This window comes from Triticum aestivum, chromosome 7A (assembly GCF_018294505.1).
Source record: "Triticum aestivum cultivar Chinese Spring chromosome 7A, IWGSC CS RefSeq v2.1, whole genome shotgun sequence".
NCBI classification, from domain to species: Eukaryota; Viridiplantae; Streptophyta; class Magnoliopsida; order Poales; family Poaceae; genus Triticum; species Triticum aestivum.
The window spans coordinates 222,253,369-222,275,615 of NC_057812.1; the positions used below are offsets into that span (position 1 = coordinate 222,253,369).

A 22,247-nucleotide genomic window follows, 5' to 3' on the forward strand; every position below is an offset into this window, starting at 1 on the left:
CGAAGTCTTCGATCTTGTATCCTCATAGTCCAGGAGTCCGACCGAAGGTATAGTCCGGCTATCCGAACACCCCCTAATCCAGAACTCCCTCACTCATCTTGCCGGCATGCTCTGAAGGATTTGCTCAAAGTCAATGTGGTTGCAACGAATAGGCACAACCGAGCTTTTTTGGAAGTTGAAGCAAAAGCCCGTCACGTCCCCAAAGCCTCTCAGGATAGAGGCGAGATTGTCGATGTCTCGTTTGATGGGAGCCACAAAGACCGCCGCATCGTCCGCATAGAGGAGGTGTGGAAACAGATTTCGTAGGAATGTGGAAACGCCATTACGCCAGTAATAATTTCCAGATGCGTTCAATCCAGCGGTCCAAGTCGACGGGGACGAAAGCAGACAGCTACAGCCGGGGGAGCTGCAAACACACACACACACACATTCCTGAAGACCGAAGAGCGTTCCACTACGTGAAGAAAAGTCAGCAAACAAGTTATGATTTCGAGTGGGCTCGGAACATGCGGCAAATAAAAAGAGGAAAAGGGAAAAGACACATGGATGCCTTGCTTGGTGGGGTGATAGAATCAGTCCTTCCCTCCACTGGGAACTGGGACCAGTTCGATTCAACATCCAACTGTAAAGAAAAAGAGCACAGCACAGTACAGGATCTTCCATTCTCTTCACAGAACATCTGCTAGCGTTGCTAACCTGGTACCTTAAACGTGCAGGTCCTATCATCTACTTACATGTGGAGCAAGCTATCATTGTCGACGGCCCATGAGATGCTGCTATGTCTTTCCTCTGTGTTTGTTAGTTGGAGTGTCAGATGCTGCCTTGGCCTAATGGTGACACGGAAGCGACTGCGCGACACCGTTCAAATGGAGCTCTTCAGCCCGTCTCTCGAGCCGGTAATCCATGGCTCTCCAGGTCTTGCAGCTCGTTAGATCTCCGCGGCGCTCCGTCTGCTTTGCGTTCAGAGGCAGTCAGTCCAGAAGGAATAGGAAAGCTGTATGTAAAGACTAAGGTGCAATCAATCAAAACAGACTTACTAGGACCATGTTCGTCGTCATCGCTATCGCCATTTTGAGATGTGAAAAATGGAGTGAGGTAGTTTCTGTCCAATGCGGCCAAGGAGGGCGTGCTGCAACAACAGTCAAAACAGGTGGATTCAAATGCATTGAAGAATTCCTGTGGAAAATCATGTGCCTAAACTTGGTGTCATTAAAAAACCTTGTGCAGCCTATTAAAAAACTTTCAGTGCTCCTGCAGCCATGAAAAGCATGTGCTATCCTTTGATTTAGCAAAATTTTAACTGCTGGCTTACTTTTTCTGGATTTCTTGGAGTTTCAGTTTGAATTTGCTTGTGGTAGAAGTCCCCTCTTCATTGCCCAGTTCTATGTTGCCCGCATTATTGTTCCCCTCATAGTTCTCCTGGTCCTGCAAGTCAACAATCAATAAAACTAGTAAAAATTTACAAATCATAAAGGATGCTCAAGAGCTACCTACAAGCCTTTATCAGTAGAAGAAAGAATACACCAGTAACCCATGAAGATCCCATACCTATCACATGTATGCATATACGGGCCACAACAAGGCTGCATTATCCCATGAGGCCATGACAGAACCAGTGACAACCACAACCATAAGAAGTTTTTTGGAAAGTTTCTAACGAAACCTCTATGTTATGAGCATAGAGCCTACCAGAGCATAGTTTACGCTGCCGCGGTGAAAGCTATACTGAACAACAACGCAATCGTGCCCAATTTTCCCAGGGGAAAATGCAAAAGCTTTGCGTTGATAGATAAGAAGTTTAATTACAAGCCTGGATTGTGATTTGTAACCATGCCATCGTATAGGAAGAAATGTAGGATATAGCTTAGTTATTTTTATGAGGTGCATATTACTTGCCTCAAGTGAAGGGCGACGACCATCATTACCATCTCCCACAACATGTAGAGCTTCAAGCATTGTGCTTGTTGAGCCTCCAATCAGAAGTACCTGGATTATCGCCATGCGAGAAATTATTCGGGATGGTCTACACTCGGTACTAGCAGTAGTAGCAATACCAGCATGTCTTCCTATTGCCATAGCAGTTCTTTCACTAATGACATCTCTAGTGTAGTTTGATTGTTTGATATCTTACTGTTAGAACAACAATAGATATGGTGGCACTCAAAATTGTCTGTCCATGGCCATCAGGAAGATCATGAACAGATTGAAGAGCAAGGGCAAAAGCCATAGCCCCTCTAAGACCTGCACAAGTAAATGCACAAAAACTTTGATAGAACTGCTTAATATGCCAAAAATTATACTGAGCAAGCATGCTTGTCAGACTACATACCACTATACCAAAGTGCCTGTTGATATTGCCTGGATATTTGCCGCTGAGGTGGCCGTACCATATTTACCAAGAAAGCACACGAGAAAACATTTGCAGCCCTTCAAAATAAGAGGACACGGCAAAAACAAGCAACTTGAGCAAACTCATATACACGAATAATGTGCAGTTACCCAGTTCAGTTAAGAAATTTAGAGCCTGCCCCGCAAATGCTTCAGCTTGAGCATCGATCTATTGTATACCAAACACGATGCCATTTTTATAATGCTTGTGTGGTTCTGTCAGATCTTATTAAGTCTGTCGTATCGGGAGGTTGGTGTTCAGTTGTTGACAGCTTATTGGCAGACATACAAACGAACCCTCCAACCTCACCAAACGAACCTTATGAAACAGCAACAATGGAATTTGAACAAGGCCGAATGAAAGCATACCTTGCAACTAATATGAAGATCTTCATGAAACGAACGAAGTAAATGCTAAGGAAAAGGAAAAATAGCAGTGTATCTCATAAGAAGGAATTATGCACAGTATAAAGTAGCTCCCAGTCAAAGTGAAGGATACAACTGAGAAAAATATGAACCCAATGTGTGACCAGCTTTGACGCTCCATCGCAATATCAAATCCCATATATATGAATCTGTAGGGAGATTAGACAAGTTTGTATGTAAATTTACCAAAAACAGAAAGCTTTTAAGTGTTGACTTACACAAAAGTTTCTGCTAATGATGAAAGCAGATGGAAAAGTGCAGCAGTGAAACGCTGGGAGTCTTCTGACAAGTTCGAGAATGTGTATCTCTTCATCACCTAAAAAGAAAAGTTCCACTATCAAGTACATAACTGCAGGCAGAAATAATAATCCCTGACTGCCTCATTTAAGTTGAACCTACGATTCCAGTAAAGAGTATTGAGACTATGCCAGACAGACCGAAGCCTTCAGCTAGCATGTACCTGCAAATGAATTTACAATTGAATCTAGAAGCCTCAAAGCCTGAGAAAAAGTAATTCAAGTAAGGTGTGCTCACGAGAAGTATGGGAAAAGTACAAACAAGCAGCTCTCGAGGTTATAAAGGCTGAAAAAAAAGGAGTTGCTTATTATATCCAGGTAAACTTTGTTTCCCCCCAAAAAAATTGATCAGGGATGTTACTTACTTCTCAACACCGAGTGTTGAATACTTGAAGAGGTTTTACAGAATTAAGGACTAACAGATGGTTATCAGCATGCCAAAATAATGCAGAATACAACCTAACGGCATGCTAACACAAGATCAGTTTTACCGAAAAAGGGTTTCCCCCCGCTTTATAAATAAAGCAACTTCCACCAATCACACGGTAACTGCTGGGGCGCACAGCACATCAAGCCCAAAAGAGAAAGAAGAAGAACAAAATGCCAACAACGGCAACTCGGCAAAGCTAAGATGATCCGCCTCCGCTGCGCCCTCCGGATTCGTCCCACCACACACCAAGGCTCCGAATTGCCGCGTAACCAAGCAGCACCTCCAAGAAGGGGTGCGACGTCGACGACGCTGCTGCCCGGACATGTCCTACGGTTTCCCCCGGCACGCGGAGAGGAGTGGAGGATGGGTAACGCCTACGCCCCTCAGGAAGGAAAGGCGACGCCCGCAGGCGACACCGCGTCGGCGCCGAAAGAACCGGCAGGGATTTCTCCCGCATCCCAACCACCACTATCCGTCCGATCCGGAGCCAACCAGCCAGCCAACCACCAACCAGCATACGCCACCACGGTCTTGAAGTCATCCATGCCGCCTCATTGAGACCGCCATCACGAGGCCTAGAGGATGGAGAGAGGAGCGCCAGAAATCGGGAGGGGGAGCACCGGAGCCGCGCCGGAGGGAACCACCTCCACCACCATTGTGCGGGAGGCCTGTGCCTCCAGCACCGTCGCGGGTGCCGACCGGACGTGGCCGCAGTGGCACACCAGGCCACCCCAGGCCCGGCCAGGCCCATCTCGGGCCCGCAAAGCCGCTGCCGCCCCGCTGCAGCAAGCCGGCGACAGTGCCGCCCCCACCCAGCCTTCCTACGCCCGAACTGCACCTCCAGGGGGCTCCGCCGTCGATGAGAAGCCGCCGGCCCGCCGCGGCCCAGATGGGCCCGAAGGGGCCCAGATCTGGGCCGAGCAGGCGCCGCCACCCCCCACCATCGCGAGCTCCGCCGCCAACGGCAGCGCCGCCGCGCAGCCAGCCTCCCACGCCTGCGCCAGGTTGCCCCGCCGCCGCGCCGGACCGCCGCCGCCTGAGCACACCACCAGGAAACGCGCCGCCCCGCGCAGGTCGCCTCCGGGAGGGAAAAAGCAGGGGCCGCCGCCACCGGCGCCGCCCGGGGCAAGCCCGGCACCGCACGCCGGCGGCGGCGGGGGGGAAGGTGGCGGGGGAAGGCCTCTGGAGAAGGGGGACGGAAGCGCGGCCGGCCGCCCGCGGGGAGGCGGCGCGGTCGCGAGAGAGGAAAGGGGGGATCCCTAAGTTTCCCAATTTACCCGCTTTATGCCCGAGTGCTACTGATCAGGAACCAATGTTCCACACTGTTCTGAGATGACAAGATCAGTTTTTATTTAATCCAGATATGAAAAGAACACATCTAGGTTTAATTTTTCCACCAAAAGCATGTAAGCAGTGTCCTCATATTCAAGCAGAGCAACAAACCAATATTGTGTGATCAATGCTTCAGAAAGCATTACCAAAAAAAACATCACATATAAATTGCAGCTTTCAGTGGGAGAAAACCATTAAAGCTCTGCTAATGATGCAAAAAGTAGGGTGAAGGAAGGATATGAGAGCAGAAATAAATCCAGCTCCAGCACCTGCAAAGATAAAAGTAGCTAGAAAGTCAGTTCTCTACTGCCATGCAATTTGCACTCATATGCATAAGCATAAAATAAAACCAGGGGAGATAAACCACAGTGACATCAAAACTGTAGGCAGGAAATCTGTAGCAAATGACCATATGAATACATTGTTTGTCACCATACCTGTTGACATTGACCCAAAGAAGTTCTCGAGAAACCTTAAGATAACTACGAAAATGTTTTGGCTAGAAGCATTCGTCCTCAGAGATGCCATAGTCCTGAAGATGAAGGGAGTCAAGGCGGATCCGGAAGAAGCAAATGAATGAACCAAAGGAGATCACAAATACTGCGCTGACCTGTACAAGGAGATTGCCATCTTCATCGCCACAAAACAGATTGATATCAAGCAAGGTGTAAGTATCAGTAAGAGTAATAATACTAACAATTTTACGTAAACAGAAATCATACAGCATCATTTAGCACAGATTCACCGAAAACCAGCGCATAGAGGTTCACGTCCGTGCCAAGTTCCTGCAGTTAAATGAAAAGTAAGTAATCATTGCTTCTAGGATACCAGTAAACACAGTGTACTAGTACCTAAGTTGGTGACAGAAACCTGAAATATCGACAGCACAGTTACAGGATCAGTTGCTGACACAAGGGCACCAAACATCATACACTCAACCAGAGGCATCCTATAGACAAGATGTATTAACCCAGCAAGATAGCTGCAATGACAGCGCATCATCAGATGTTCACAGGTCAAAGGGTTGGCATACAATATGAATGCAAGCAAAGTAGTCTAGACTCTTACACTAAAACACCGGTGACAATGGAGGCAATTAAGGTTCCAACGATTGCAAAAGTAATAATAGCACCAAAGTTTGAGAAGAATGGTTTCTGCAATCACAGAGATAGTATATTTTAGCTGCAGCTAGACAGAATCTCGAAAAATAGGGGCATGGGAAATGCAGCACTTACTGGTGCTAAGCTGAAGCCGGACTGGGTAGCATGCAGTCAAGCAAAACATTTTGCGTGAGATTTACAAAAGACATAGCGGGAAGTATAATGAAGCATTTTTGGAAAAGGGAGGTAAAATGAAACATATGCCAAGGATATAATATGATAGGAGGCAGCAAGAACAGAAAGAAGAGCTCCTCCCGGAAATTGAACCATCTCCTGAAATTACAAAGAAAAGGATATCATATCAGCATGGTAAACAAGGAACATATTGAGACGCTTAGGTTCTTGGGAAGAAGGCAGTATATACCTTGTACTTTTCTGGGCGTTAGATACGCTAGCAAGACCTCCCACGATCAACCCTGCCATAAGTGGATGGTAGGTTATCATAGAGTCACAATAGAAGAGATTTATCTAATTCCTGGACCAAGTATAACTAAAACTGTAACTTGCAGACGTCCTCATCTTTTTGCAGACCAGCAGCAAAATCACAAGAGGGATCAGCAACCAAAATTATGAAACCATTGGGTCTTGCAGGTATACACTGATAAAAATGCCCAAATGCTCACATATGCAAAACGGATATAACCAGTTGATACTGCAGGTATGTTATGAAACTTCATTCCCATCATTATTTATAACCTCAGGACTCAGGTTTCAGCGTAATAAAGAAACAATTTCGAAATGAGTAGGAGTTTCATATCCAGGGGAGATCACCCCCCCCCCCCCAACCCCCTATTCAATTAGAGCATGAAACAATGTTCCCAAAGTGCTGACAAAATTCATTGATGAAGATACTTCATTATTGCAAACCTTGCAAAACCTCATACTCAAAATTGTCTCTCTTGTCGGGAACAAAGAAAGAAAAGCACTCAGTTATGAACAATGTATCCATTTGCTACGGTGCTGCTTGACTTTTTTTATCCTCGATAACAGGGGGATAAATTAGTATGAAATTTAATATAACATTATGTGAACTACATCGATGAATTTGTTCAGAATTTTTTGAAACATTTAATCCTGAATTTGTATGCGATTTTCTCAAAAAGGTGGGAAGTTGCGCTGGACATGAAGCAGTTTTCCATGCCAAAATAGACCATACATTATGGCCCTTGAGATGAAGGGTGGAGCCACAACATGGGCATGATGCGACATGAAGAAAGCGCAGCTCCTATTTTGCTACAGTATTTAAAGGCATGAGAACATCAGCACAGATACACAACAAAAAAATATGTACAAAAAGGAAAAGGAATGAAGCATTCGTTTTACGTAGAGCCTTCGTGATCAGTTGCCTGACCAGTTGTTTCATGCTTCTGTAACTAATTTTCTGAAGCAGATTAAACTGAGTACAACACACCACAGTTCAGCAACTGCAAGCTAAGCCTTCGTGATCTAAAGCAAGCCCACAATCAAATGGTCAGACATGGCCAGATTCATCTATAAATAGGCCACTGTGTTCTTGATTCATGAATCTGTAATTTTTGGAGTTGGACTGAGAATTTTTTTAGTTCGCGCAGCAACAGATTCAGCAGTTGACTATTGTTACAGGCTTCATCGTGCTATCCGCCAATCATCATTCGAAGTTCAACATCATTTAACCAGCATTTGATCGCCCAAACCCCAACAAAGTAAACCCGCTACTGTAGAACTGCCTCCCGTTTTCGCGGCCAACCGACACGTGTCACGAAACCGCAGTAACCCCGGAGAGGCCACATCAATCAAACAGCCCAGAATCTTCAAAATGGCGCGGGCGCCGGACGTACAGCAGACGTACCGATGAGGAGCGACGCGCTGGCCTCGGGGAGGTAGTAGACCCTGCGGCGGCGGAGGAGGTGGCTGAGCACGAACGCCAGCACCAGCATCGATATCTGCAGCAGGATCCCCACCCCCGCCGCCTCCTCCTGCTCCTCCACCGTCGGCGCCCCCTGCGGCGGCGCCCCCGCCGCCATCCCTCCCTCCCCCTCTCCCTCGCAAGCTCTCGCGGGTGCGAATGCTTCCTTGGCTTCGGCGCCTCGTTTGATTCCCGATGATTCCCTTTACGGGATATTTGTCGCTGTTTTCCTTTCGAAAGTTCTGTTTCCGCCTCTGAAATTGTCTTCGGGGTTCCTCTCGTGCTCGTTCCTCTCTGCGTGGACGGCTGGGATGCGTTTGACTGTACCTGACGGCTGGGATGCGGCTGGGACTGGGGGAGCTTGCCACGTCTCCGTGGACATTTGCACGGAGGAAGCATGAAAGAACATTGAGTTGAGTTTTACTTAGAACATCTTCAACAACCGTCCAACGCGTCGCGCGCTAAAAATCACTTTTCCGCGTATTCTTTGGATGGATTTGCGTGACCGACAGCGCTGGCTCCAACAGCCGCATTAAAATGCAGCGCACGCGACTCGCCGGCGCATCCATATGTTGCATTTTGGACACAAAATAGATTTCAAACATTCAAAATGCAATGAACATGACATATAAATTTCACACAAACAGATGAATAAAAGTTCATGCCCATAAGTTCATCCAACCAAATTCAAAATGCAAACCAAGTTCACCACACAAACGAAAGACACATCAAGCCTCGTCCTCGTCTTCGTCCTCATCTTCGAAAGACGATTCTTCCTTCTCCGAAGATGATTCTTTCTCCTTCTCCTCATCATTGTCGCGCACCGCATAACGTGAAGCTCGGACGATGTTGGCAAGATCTTCAACGACATCTTCATGAGAAGGTGTGTGAGGCACACCGAAAGACATTTCGCCCATGGCGGCCGGAGGTGCACCCATGCCCCCTATGAGAGAAGCAAAACTCATGCCTCCCATGGCGGCCATGGCGTCGGGCGGTGCTCCAAAGCCACACATGGCTCCCATGGTCTCCATGGTAGCTTCAAAGCCACCCATGACAGTTAAGCCGCCCACGGTAGCTCCGAAGCCACCCATGGCACCAAGGCCACCGCCACCCATTGCGCGAATCGTAGCTCTCTTTTGATCAAGACTTTTTCACGGGGAAGATTGACATACTTCTTTTACATCTCATTGAGGATAGATGTGTCCAAGAAGAACAAGTGCTTCTCCCATTTCAACAATCTAGTTCGCTCATCATTGCTCACCTTCCTCTCCTCCAAAGCCACCTTCCTCTCCTCGGTAGCCACCCTCCTCTCCTCGGCCGCCAACCTCCTCTCCTCAGCCGCGGCATCTTGGTTCATTGCCATTTTCCTCACCTCGTTGGCTTCTTTTCTTGCCTTCACAATAGCTTCCATAGCATTTTTGAGCTCATCATCTCCTTTCATCTTCTTTTTTTTTGCGTCTTTCTTGCACCCATCCGGTCGTTTTGGCTTCGAGTATGAAACCGAGTTGGGTGTGGGGCTTCTCTTGCCGTCACTTGATGCATCCTCCTCCTCCTCCTCATCATCATCATTCAACTCAATTGTTCGCTTGCGTTTGTTGTTCAAATCCAAATCATCATGCTTCTTCCATTTCTCATCATCCTTCAACACTTCATAGCAATGAGGCAAGGTAAATATCCTTCCTTTCTTGATCTTCCCCTTCTTGGTTCTCTTTTCCTCTCCTTTGAACAAGTTTTGTGCAATGTTGTACTACATGAAAACAAAGCAAGCTAGCACTTCAAACACCAACAACAAGTATGATGAACATGGATGAAATGCCACTTACTCTATCGTCCTCATTGGTGCCACTTGGGTTCAACTTGTCAACCGCCTTTTGTGCGACCGCCCACTTTTGACAATCCTTGTTGATTGTCGACCACCGGGACCAAAGTGATCGCTCGGAGCGGTCAATTCCACGTTGCGAACATCAAAGTGTCCTTTCATCCGCCCCCAATAAGCATCTCTACTTTGATCACCTTCAACGGATGGATCCCTCGACACTTCCAACCAAGTATCGCATAGTAAGATGTCTTCAGCATTGGTGTAATTGCCCGCTCTTCCTTTCGGCGCGTCGACAATGCCCTCACCATCCTCTTCCACCTCGAACTCATGGTCTTCAAAATGCATGCCATTGGTTTGAGACCAATGCGAATTGTTGGAGCCAACACCCATAGTTGACATGTATGCATCATCGTTGATACTACAAAATATATAGAACAATGCAAATAAGCTATCTATATGAATGCATTCAAAAAATAACAAGGAAAGAAAAGTTGGAAAAAATGTCTACCTTTGGGGCATATCGTCGAACACGTTGTGCGCGTCGGCCGCCGGCTCAACGAGTGAGCTCGCCGGCGCTTCGGTAGCCGCCGCGCCCGTCACATGCCCTGCAAGCTTCTTCCTCCTCGCCTTCGAGGTGCCAAAGCCGTCCGCCACCTTGTTCTTCTTCACGGATGTCTTGCCCTTCTTCGGCCGCGCCGCATTGGGGAGCTTTGAGGGGGGGGGGGGCGGCGCCGTCGCGACGCCACCCGCCGCCGAGGTCATCCGCGGCGGCATGAAGAGGCCGCGCGCGAGGCCGATGCTCGGAGGAGCTCCGGCAGAGGCGAGGCTGATACGTCTCCGTCGTATCTACTTTTCCAAACAATTTTGCCCTTGTTTTGGATTCTAGCTTGCATGATTTGAATGGAACTAACCCGGACTGACGCTATTTTTAGCAGAATTACCATGGTGTTATTTATGTGCAGAAACAAACGTTCTCAGAATGACCTGAAATTTCATGGAGCGACTTTTCAGAAAATATGAAAAATACCTGCAAAAGATGAAGGCCAGGGGCCCACCACCTCTCCACGAGGGTGGGGGCGCGCCTTGTTGGGGAACGTAGCAGAATTTTAAAATTTTCTACGCATCACCAAGATCAATCTATGGAGTCATCTAGCAACGAGGGAGAGGGGAGTGCATCTACATACCCTTGTAGATCGCGAGCGGAAGCGTTCAAGAGAACGGGGTTGATGGAGTCGTACTCGTCGTGATCCAAATCACCGATGACCTAGCATCGAACAGACGGCACCTCCGCGTTCAACACACGTACGGTTGGGAAGACGTCTCCTCCTTCTTGATCCAGCAAGGGGAAGGAGAGATTGATGGAGATCCAGCAGCACGACGGCGTGGTGGTGGAAGCAACAGTGATTTTGGCAGGGCTTCGCCAAGCTCCAACGAGAGAGAGAGAGGTGTTATGTGGGGAGAGGGAGGCGCCAGAGACTTGGTGCGGCTGCCCTCCCTCCCCCCACTATATATAGGGCCCCTAGGGGGGCGTTGGCCCTAGAGATTGGATCTCAAGGGGGGCGGCGGCCAAGGGGGGGTGGCTTGCCCCCCAAGCCAAGTGGGGCGCCCCCACCCCTAGGGTTTCCAACCCTAGGCGCAGGGGGGGGCCCAAGGGGGGCGCACCAGCCCAATAGGGGCTGGTTCCCTTCCCCACTTCAGCCCATGGGGCCCTCCGGGATAGGTGGCCCCACCCGGTGGACCCCCGGGACCCTTCCGGTGGTCCTGGTACAATACCGATTACCCCCGAAACCTTCCCGATGGCCGAAATTTGACTTCCTATATATAGATCTTCACCTTTGGACCATTCCGGAACTCCTCGTGACGTCCGGGATCTCATTCGGGACTCCGAACAACTTTCAGGTTACCGCATACTAGTATCTCTACAACCCTAGCATCATCGAACCTTAAGTGTGTAGACCCTACGGGTTCGGGAGATATGCAGACATGATCGAGACGACTCTCCGGTCAATAACCAACAGTGGGATCTGGATACCCATGTTGGCTCCCACATGTTCCACGATAAACTCATCGGATGAACCACGATGTCGAGGATTCAATCAATCCCATATACAATTCCCTTTGTCAATCGGTACGTTACTTGCCCGAGACTCAATCGTCGGTATCACAATACCTCGTTCAATCTTGTTACCGGCAAGTCACTTTACTCATACCGTAATGCATGATCCCGTGACCAAACACTTGGTCACATTGAGCTCATTATGATGATGCATTACCGAGTGGGCCTAGAGATACCTCTCCGTCATACGGAGTGACAAATTCCATTCTCGATCCGTGTCAACCCAACAGATACTTTCGGGGATACCTGTAGTATACCTTTATAGTCACCCAGTTACGTTGTGACGTTTGGTACACCCAAAGCACTCCTACGGCATCCGAGAGTTACACGATCTCATGGTCTAAGGAAATGATACTTGACACTGGAAAAGCTCTAGCAAACGAACTACACGATCTTGTGCTATGCTTAGGATTGGGTCTTGTCCATCACATCATTCTCCTAATGATGTGATCCCGTTATCAATGACATCCAACGTCCATAGTCAGGAAACCGTGACTATTTATTGATCAACGAGCTAGTTAACTAGAGGCTTACTAGGGACATGTTATGGTCTATGTATTCACACATGCATTATGATTTCCGGATAACACAACTATAGCATGAACAATAGACAATTATCATGAACAAGGAAATATAATAATAATCATTTTATTATTGCCTCTAGGGCATATTTCCAACAGTCTCCCACTTGCACTAGAGTCAATAATCTAGTTACATTGTGATGAATCGAACACCCATAGAGTTCTGGTGTTGATCATGTTTTGCTCGAGGAAGAGGTTTAGTCAACAGATCTGCGACATTCAGGTCCGTATGCACTTTGCAAATATCTATGTCTCCATTTTGAACATTTTCACGAATGGAGTTGAAGCGACGCTTGATATGCCTGGTCTTCCTGTGAAATCTGGGCTCCTTGGCAAGGGCAATAGCTCCAATGTTGTCACAAAAGCGAGTCATCGGGCCCGACGCATTGGGAATAACTCCTAGGTCGGTAATGAACTCCTTCACCCAGATTGCTTCTTGTGCTGCCTCCGAGGCTGCCATGTACTCCGCTTCACATGTAGATCCCGCCACGACACTTTGCTTGCAACTGCACCAGCTGATTGCCCCACCATTCAAAAGATACACGTATCCGGTTTGTGACTTAGAGTCATCCAGATCTGTGTCGAAGCTAGCATCGATGTAACCCTTTACGACGAGTTCTTCGTCACCTCCATACACGAGAAACATATCCTTAGTCCTTTTCAAATACTTCAGGATATTCTTGACCGCTATCCAGTGTTCCATGCCGGGATTACTTTGGTACCTTCCTACTAAACTTACGATAAGGTTTACATCAGGTCTGGTACACAGCATGGCATACATGATAGACCCTATGGCCGAGGCATAGGGGACGACACTCATCTTTTCTCTATCTGCTGCCGTGGTCGGGCATTGAGTTGTGCTCAATCTCACACCTTGCAATACAGGCAATAACCCCTTCTTGGACTGATCCATATTGAACTTCTTCAATATCTTGTCAAGGTATGTACTTTGTGAAAGACCAATGAGGCGTCTCGATCTATCTCTATAGATCTTGATGCCTAATATATAAGCAGATTCTCCAAGGTCCTTCATTGAAAAACACTTGTTCAAGTAGGCCTTTATGCTTTCCAAGAATTCTATATCATTTCCCATCAATAGTATGTCATCCACATACAATATGAGAAATGCTACGGAGCTCCCACTCACTTTCTTGTAAACGCAGGCTTCTCCATAAGTCTGTGTAAACCCAAACACTTTGATCATCTCATCAAAATGAATGTTCCAACTCTGAGATGCTTGCACCAGCCCATAGATTGAGCGTTGGAGCTTGCACACCTTGTCAGCGTTCTTAGGATCGACAAAACCTTCCGGCTGCAACATATACAATTCTTCCTTAATGAAACCATTAAGGAATGTCGTTTTGACGTCCATTTGCCATATCTCATAATCATAGAATGCGGCAATTGCTAACATGATTCGGACGAACTTCAGCTTCGCTACGGGTGAGAAAGTCTCATCGTAGTCAACCCCTTGAACTTGTCGATTACCTTTAGCGACAAGCCGAGCTTTATAGATGGTCACATTACCATCCGCGTCTGTCTTCTTCTTAAAGATCCATTTATTTTCTATGGCTCGCCGATCAACAGGCAAGTCAGTCAAAGTCCATACTTCGTTTTCATACATGGATCCTATCTCGGATTTCATGGCTTCCAGCCATTTGTCGGAATCTGGGCCCGCCATCGCTTCTTCATAGTTCGAAGGTTCACCATTGTCCAACAACATGATTTCCAGGACAGGGTTGCCGTACCACTCTGGTGCGGAACGCGTCCTTGTGGACCTTCGAAGTTCAGTAGCAGCTTGATCTGAAGTTTCATGATCATCATCATTAACTTCCTCCCTAGTCGGTGCAGACACCTCAGGAACAATTTCTTGAGCTGCGCCACTCTCCGGTTCAAGAGGCAATACTTCATCAAGTTCTACTTTCCTCCCACTTACTTCTTTCGAGAGAAACTCTTTCTCTAGAAAGGATCCATTCTTGGCAACAAATGTCTTGCCTTCGGATCTAAGATAGAAGGTATACCCAATAGTTTCTTTAGGGTATCCTATGAAGACGCATTTTTCCGATTTGGGTTCGAGCTTTTCAGGTTGAAGTTTCTTGACATTAGCATCGCATCCCCAAACTTTCAGAAACGACAGCTTAGGTTTCTTGCCAAACCACAATTCATACGGTGTCGTCTCAACGGATTTCGACGGAGCCCTATTTAAAGTGAATGCGGTAGTCTCTATAGCATAACCCCAAAAAGATAGCGGTAGATCGGTAAGAGACAACATAGATCGTACCATATCCAATAGGGTGCGATTACGACGTTCGGACACACCATTACGCTATGGTGTTCCAGGCGGCGTGAGTTGTGAAACTATTCCACATTTCCTTAAGTGCGTGCCAAATTCGTGACTCAAATATTCTCCCCCGTGATCTGATCGTAAGAACTTGATTTTCCTGTCACGTTGATTCTCAACCTCACTTTGAAATTCCTTGAACTTTTCAAAGGCCTCAGACTTGTGTTTCATTAAGTATACATACCCATATCTGCTTAAGTTATCAGTGAGGGTGAGGACATAACGATAGCCACCGCGAGCCTCAACGCTCATTGGACCGCACACATCAGTATGTATGATTTCCAATAAGGTTGTTGCTTGCTCCATTGTTCCGGAGAATGGAGTCTTGGTCATTTTACCCATGAGGCATGGTTCGCACGTGTCAAATGATTCATAATCAAGAGACTCCAAAAGTCCATCTGCATGGAGTTTCTTCATGCGTTTGACACCAATGTGACCAAGGCGGCAGTGCCACAAGTATGTGGGACTATCATTATCAACCTTACATCTTTTGGCATTCACACTATGAATGTGTGTAACATCACGTTCGAGATCAAATAAGAATAAACCATTGACCATCGGGGCATGACCATAAAACATGTCTCTCATATAAATATAACAACCATTATTCTCAGATTTAAATGAGTAGCCATCTCGCATTAAACGAGATCCAAATACAATGTTCATGCTCAAAGCTGGTACTAAATAACAATTATTGAGGTTTAAAACTAATCCCGTAGGAAAATGCAGAGGTAGCGTGCCGACGGTGATCACATCGACCTTGGAACCATTCCCGACGTGCATCATCACCTCGTCCTTCGCCAGTCTCTGTTTATTCCGCAGTTCTTGTTTTGAGTTACAAATATGAGAAACTGCACTGGTATCAAATACCCAGGAGCTACTACGAGCGCTGGTAAGGTACACATCAATAACATGTATATCACATATACCTTTGGTATTGCCGGCCTTCTTTTCCGCTAAGTACTTGGGGCAATTCCGCTTCCAGTGACCGTTTCCCTTGCAATAAAAGCACTCAGTCTCAGGCTTGGGTCCATTCTTTGACTTCTTCCCGGCAGCTTGCTTACCGGGCGCGGCAACTCCCTTGCCGTCCTTCTTGAAGTTCTTTTTACCCTTGCCTTTCTTGAACTTAGTGGTTTTATTCACCATCAACACTTGATGTTCCTTTTTGATTTCCACCTTCGCTGATTTCAGCATTGAATATACCTCGGGAATGGTCTTTTCCATCCCCTGCATATTGAAGTTCATCACAAAGCTCTTGTAGCTAGGTGGCAGCGACTGAAGGATTCTATCAACGACTGCATCATCCGGGAGATTAACTCCTAGCTGAGACAAGCGGTTATGCAACCCAGACATTTTGAGTATGTGCTCGCTGACAGAACTGTTCTCCTCCATCTTACAACTGTAGAACTTGTCGGAGACTTCATATCTCTCGACCCGGGCATGAGCTTGGAAAACCATTTTCAGCTCTTGGAACATCTCATATGCTCCGTGTTGCTCAAAACGTTTTTGGAGCCCCGGTTCTAAGCTGTAAAGCATGCCGCACTGAACCAAGGAGTAATCATCACTACGTGTCTGCCAAGCGTTCATAACATCTTGTTCTGCAGGGAAAACAGGTTCTTCACCTAGCGGTGCATCAAGGACATATGCTTTCCTGGCAGCTATGAGGATAATCCTCGGGTTACGGACCCAGTCCGTGTAGTTGCTGCCATCGTCTTTCAGCTTGGTTTTCTCTAGGAACGCGTTGAAGTTGAGGGCAATATTAGCGTGGGCCATTTGATCTACAAGACATATTGCAAAGATTTTAGACTAAGTTCATGATAACTAAGTTCATCTAATCAAATTATTTAATGAACTCCCACTCAGATAGACATCCCTCTAGTCATCTAAGTGATACATGATCCGATTCAACTAGGCCGTGTCCGATCATCACGTGAGACGGACTAGTCATCATCGGTGAACATCTTCATGTTGATCGTATCTTCTATACGACTCATGTTCGACCTTTCGGTCTTCCGTGTTCCAAGGCCATGTCTGTACATGCTAGGCTCGTCAAGTCAACCTAAGTGTATTGCGTGTGTAAATCTGGCTTACACCCGTTGTATGCGAATGTTAGAGCTTATCACACCCGATCATCACGTGGTGCTTCAGAACAACAGACCTTAGCAACGGTGAACAGTTAGGGGGAACACTTTCTTAAAATTATTGTGAGGGATCATATTATTTACTACCGTCGTTCTAAGCAAATAAGAAGCAAAAACATGATAAATTTCACATGCAATCAAATAGTGACATGATATGGCCAATATCATTTGCTATCTCTATCTTTGGGGCGCCATGATCATCATCGTCACCGGCATGACACCATGATCTCCATCATCATGATCTCCATCATCGTGTCTTCATGAAGTTATCTCGTCATCTATTACTTCTACTACTATGGCTAATGGTTTAGCAATAAAGTAAAGTAATTACATGACGTTTATGTTGACACGCAGGTCACAAATAAATTAAGACAACTCCTATGGCTCCTGCTGGTTGTCATACTCATCGACATGCAAGTCGTGATTCCTATTACAAGAACATGATCAATCTCATACATCACATATATCATTCATCACATCCTTTTGGCCATATCACATCACATGGCACATGCTGCAAAAACAAGTTAGACGTCCTCTAATTGTTTGTTGCAAGTTTTTTTATGTGACTGCTATAGGTTTCTAGCAAGAACGTTTCTTACCTACGCCAAAACCACAACGTGATATGCCAATTTCTATTTACCCTTCATAAGGACCCTTTTCATCGAATCCGATCCGACTAAAGTAGGAGAGAAAGACACCCGCTAGCCACCTTATGCAACTAGTGCATGTCAGTCGGTGGAACCAGTCTCACGTAAGCGTACGTGTAAGGTCGGTCCGGGCCGCTTCATCCCACGATGCCGCCGAATCAAGATAAGACTAGTAACGGCAAGTAAATTGACAAAATCAACGCCCACAACAACTTGTGTTCTACTCGTGTATAGAAACTACGCATAGACCTAGCTCATGATGCCACTGTTGGGGAACGTAGCAGAATTTTAAAATTTTCTACACATCACCAAGATCAATCTATGGAGTCATCTAGCAACGAGAGAGAGGGGAGTGCATCTACATACCCTTGTAGATCGCGAGCAGAAGCGTTCAAGAGAACGGGGTTGATGGAGTCGTACTCGTCGTGATCCAAATCACCGATGACCTAGCGCCGAACGGACGACACCTCCACGTTCAACACACGTACGGTTGGGAAGACGTCTCCTCCTTCTTGATCCAGCAAGGGGAAGGAGAGGTTGATGGAGATCCAGCAGCACGACGGCGTGGTGGTGGAAGCAATGGTGATCTCGGCAGGGCTTCGCCAAGCTCCAACGAGAGAGAGAGAGTGAGAGAGAGAGAGAGGTGTTACGTGGGGAGAGGGAGACGCCAGAGACTTGGTGCGGCTGCCCTCCCTCCCCCATTATATATAGGGCCCCTAGGGGGGGCGCCGGCCCTAGATATTGGATCTCAAGGGGGGGGGCGGCCAAGGGGGGAGGGGGTTGCTTGCCCCCCAAGCCAAGTGGGGCGCCCCCACCCCTAGGGTTTCCAACCCTAGGCGCAGGGGGAGGCCCAAGGGGGGTGCACCAGCCCAATAGGGGCTGGTTCCCTTCCCCACTTCAGCCCATGGGGCCCTCCGAGGTAGGTGGCCCCACCCGGTGGATCCCCGGGACCCTTCCGGTGGTCCCGGTACAATACCGATTACCCCCGAAACCTTCCCGATGGCCGAAACTTGACTTCCTATATATAAATATTCACCTCCGGACCATTCCGGAACTCCTCGTGATGTCCAGGATCTCATCCGGGACTCCGAACAACTTTTGGGTTACCGCATACTAGTATCTCTACAACCCTAGCGTCACTGAACCTTAAGTGTGTAGACCCTACGGGTTCAGGAGACATGCAGACATGACCGAGACGACTCTCCGGTCAATAACCAACAGCGGGATCTGGATACCCATGTTGGCTCCCACATGTTCCACGATGAACTCATCGGATGAACCACGATGTCGAGGATTCAATCAATCCCGTATATAATTCCCTTTGTCAATCGGTACGTTACTTGCCCGAGATTCGATCATCGGTATCCCAATACCTCGTTCAATCTCGTTACCGGCAAGTCACATTACTCGTATCGTAATGCATGATCCCGTGACCAAACACTTGGTCACATTGAGCTCATTATGATGATGCATTACCGAGTGGGCCTAGAGATACCTCTCCGTCATATGGAGTGACAAATTCTAGTCTCGATCCGTGTCAACCCAACAGATACTTTCGGGGATACCTGTAGTATACCTTTATAGTCATCCAGTTACGTTGTGACGTTTGGTACACCCAAAGCACTCCTACGACATCCGGGAGTTACACGATCTCATGGTCTAAGGAAATGATACTTGACACTGGAAAAGCTCTAGCAAACGAACTACACGATCTTGTTCTATGCTTAGGATTGGGTCTTGTCCATCACATCATTCTCCTAATGATGTGATCCCATTATCAATGACATCCAACGTCCATAGTCAGGAAACCGTGACTATCTATTGATCAACGAGCTAGTTAACTAGAGGCTTACTAGGGACATGTTATGGTCTATGTATTCACACATGCATTATGATTTCCGGATAACACAATTATAGCATGAACAATAGACAATTATCATGAACAAGGAAATAATAATAATCATTTTATTATTGCCTCTAGGGCATATTTCCACACGCCTGCCCCCCTAGGCCGTGCCCCCTACCTCGTGGGCCTCCTGTTGCCTCTCCGACTCCAACTCCAACTCCATATATTGTGTTTCGGGGAGAAAAAATCAGAGAGAAGAAATCATCGCGTTTTACGATACAGAGCCGCCGCCAAGCCCTAAAACCTCTCGGGAGGGCTGGTCTAGAGTCCATTCGGGGCTCTGGAAAGGGGAATCCGTCGCCATCATCATCATCAACCATCCTCCATCACCAATTTCATGATGCTCACAGCCGTGCGTGAGTAATTCCATCGTAGGCTTGCTGGACGGTGATGGGTTGGATGGGATCTATCATGTAATCGAGTTAGTTTTGTTAGGGTTTGATCCCTAGTATCCACTATGTTCTGAGATTAATGTTGCTATGACTTTGCTATGCTTAATGCTTGTCACTAGGGCCTGAGTGCCATGATTTCAGATCTGAACCTATTATGTTTTCATCAATATATGAGTGTTCTTGATCCTATCTTGCAAGTCTATAGTCACCTATTATGTGTTATGATCCGTTAACCCCGAAGTGACAATAATCGGGATACTTACCGGTGATGACCGTAGTTTGAGGAGTTCATGTATTCACTATGTGTTAATGCTTTGTTCCGGTTCTCTATTAAAAGGAGGCCTTAATATCCCTTAGTTTCTATAAGTGCATCTAGTGCCACCCCTAGTTGGTTTTGGAGTATTGACGACAAACCTGGTTGAGGGACTAATGTGTTTGTGAGAATTGCAGGATAACACAGGTAGAAGTCCCTCATTGATTCGGTTTTCCTACCAGAGATGACCCCTAAAAATGTATGAAGACATTAAAGTCAAAGGTGGTATGTGAAGACATTCACATTGAAGTCTATGACAAGAGAAGACATCGCATGAAGACTATGGAGCGCGAAGACTTAGTTGTTTCGTCGTTCTTTTTCTTCTTTGTTGAGTCATAGGAACCACCGTACTGTTAAGTGGGGTCCAAGAGAACCAGTCAGAATAACTGAAGTGATGCTTAACCAAAAGCCTATGTCTTCGAGTGAAGACTACGAGAGCAAATCTTGTCCAGAGTTGGATAAGTCAGCTTTGCTTGTAGCCTAAGTAAAGTTGCCGTGTGTGTTTGAAATCTGACCGTTGGAACATGTGTCAGTTCCTTAGTGACCGAGGGTCATTTCGGACAAATCAGGTCGGGTTGCCTAGTGGCTATAAATAGCCCACCCCCTATAACCATAAATGGTTGGCTGCTCAGAGTTAGTGCACGGCTTTTGTCGTTTGAGAGCAACCCACCTCGAAGCCTTTGAGAGAGAATTCCTTGCGAGGATAAAGCCCTAACCACCCAGAGCCAAAGAGAGTTAGGCATCACTGAAGTCTTCCTGTCTGTGTGATCTGAAGACTTATTACACTTGAGGACTGTGAATCCTCCAGCCGGTTAGGCGTCGCGTTCTGAGCATCCAAGAGTCATTGTGGATCGCCAGTGAACGAAGTCTGTGAAGGTTTGGAAGTCTACCTTGAAGACTTACCAGAGTGATTGGGCAAGGACTGGGTGTCCTTAGCTCAAGGGGAATAAGGTGAAGACGCGGTCTTCTGAGTTGAATCTCAGCCTCCCTAACCAGACGTACAGTTGTCACAACAACTGGAACTAGTCCAACAAATCATTGTCTTCAACGAGTCACTGGTTTCATCCTTCCCACTCCTTTCCTTACTGTTGGCCCTGGTGAAGTCATTGCCTGATTGCATTATCTTTTGTCTTCATTGAGTGACTGCTTGTTCTGATTGGTTTCACAATATCTTCCTACCTGATCTTTACCGCCTAGCTGCTATTAGTCATTGTGCTTTCACTTCATTGAATACTTGACTATGGTTTGCCTAGTGTAGTCTACCTTCCGCTGCATGGTAATAGGTTTATTTCTATCGTTTGTCTTCGAAACTTCCATGTTTTTAAGACTTTCATAAAAATCGCCTATTCACCCCCCCTCTAGTCGATCATTAGCACTTTCAATTGGTATCAGAGCAAGGTACTCCCTTATTCTATGTGATTCGGTTTAACCACCTGGAGTTTTAGCTATGTCGACTGCAGGGATAATCAAAGTCTCCGCTGCGTGCCCAGTCTTCGATGGAACTGAATATCCCTACTGGAAGAATAAGATGCGCATGCATCTTGAAGCCATTGATGTCGACCTATGGTATGTCATTAAGAATGGCGTTCCCAAGGCTGGTGAAGGTGTCACCGCTGCTGATGTCAAGAAGTTCGTTCAACTGGACTCCACTACCAAGAACATCATCTGTGGTCATCTAACCAAAGGACAATATGGCCGTGTGAGTGCTTTGGAAACATCTAAGCTAGTCTGGGACTGGCTCTCCAAGGTCAACGAAGGCGTCTCAACCCAGAGAGATCAGAGAATCAGTGTCCTTCGCAACCTCTTCAACCGCTTCAAGAGAAATGACAATGAGAATGTTCAGCTCATGTTTGATCGACTCACTGACATCACAAATGAGCTTCAATCCCTCGACGCCACTGAGATCACCAAGCATGAAGTCGTCAAGACACTCCTGAGATCACTTGACAGCTCGTTTGACACCCTAGCCCTGATGATTCAAGAACGTCCTGACTTCAAAACACTCGATCCGCCTGACATACTTGAGAGGCTCAACACACACGAGTTTCAGCTTTCTGAGAAAAGAGACATCTAC

At 46.8% G+C, this 22,247-nt stretch overlaps 1 protein-coding gene across 2 annotated transcripts; it reads right to left on the reverse strand.

The window, feature by feature from the left end:
* Nucleotides 1-516: 516 nt before the first annotated feature.
* LOC123151013 (sodium/hydrogen exchanger 6) lies at nucleotides 517-8,132 on the reverse strand. 2 transcript variants are annotated; one of them, XM_044570805.1, is made up of 22 exons: nucleotides 7,861-8,132; nucleotides 6,397-6,448; nucleotides 6,246-6,305; nucleotides 6,108-6,132; nucleotides 5,941-6,026; nucleotides 5,743-5,854; nucleotides 5,595-5,657; nucleotides 5,483-5,502; nucleotides 5,310-5,404; nucleotides 5,113-5,141; nucleotides 3,476-3,507; nucleotides 3,349-3,396; nucleotides 3,214-3,274; nucleotides 3,033-3,130; nucleotides 2,888-2,963; nucleotides 2,758-2,777; nucleotides 2,330-2,427; nucleotides 2,132-2,241; nucleotides 1,897-1,986; nucleotides 1,313-1,425; nucleotides 1,038-1,129; nucleotides 517-950 (listed from the first exon to the last, which is right to left on the reverse strand). In XM_044570805.1, exons 1-22 carry the CDS (start codon nucleotides 8,033-8,035, stop codon nucleotides 877-879), a joined length of 1,629 nt encoding a protein of 542 aa, XP_044426740.1. In that variant the 5' UTR covers nucleotides 8,036-8,132; the 3' UTR covers nucleotides 517-876. The 2 variants fall into 2 exon arrangements, with proteins under 2 accessions (XP_044426740.1, XP_044426739.1); XM_044570804.1 differs by having other exon boundaries at nucleotides 517-953.
* Nucleotides 8,133-22,247: the final 14,115 nt, after the last annotated feature.

Coding starts and splice junctions, on each gene's coding strand:
- LOC123151013 (XM_044570804.1), bottom strand. CDS start 8,035: ATGGCGGCGGGGGCGCCGCCGCAGGGGGCGCCGACGGTGGAGGAGCAG. Junction 6,306..6,396: donor AACGCCCAGAAAAGTACAAG/GTATATACTGCC, acceptor TTGTAATTTCAG/GAGATGGTTCAATTTCCGGG. Junction 1,426..1,896: donor GTCGTCGCCCTTCACTTGAG/GCAAGTAATATG, acceptor GTTGACTTGCAG/GACCAGGAGAACTATGAGGG.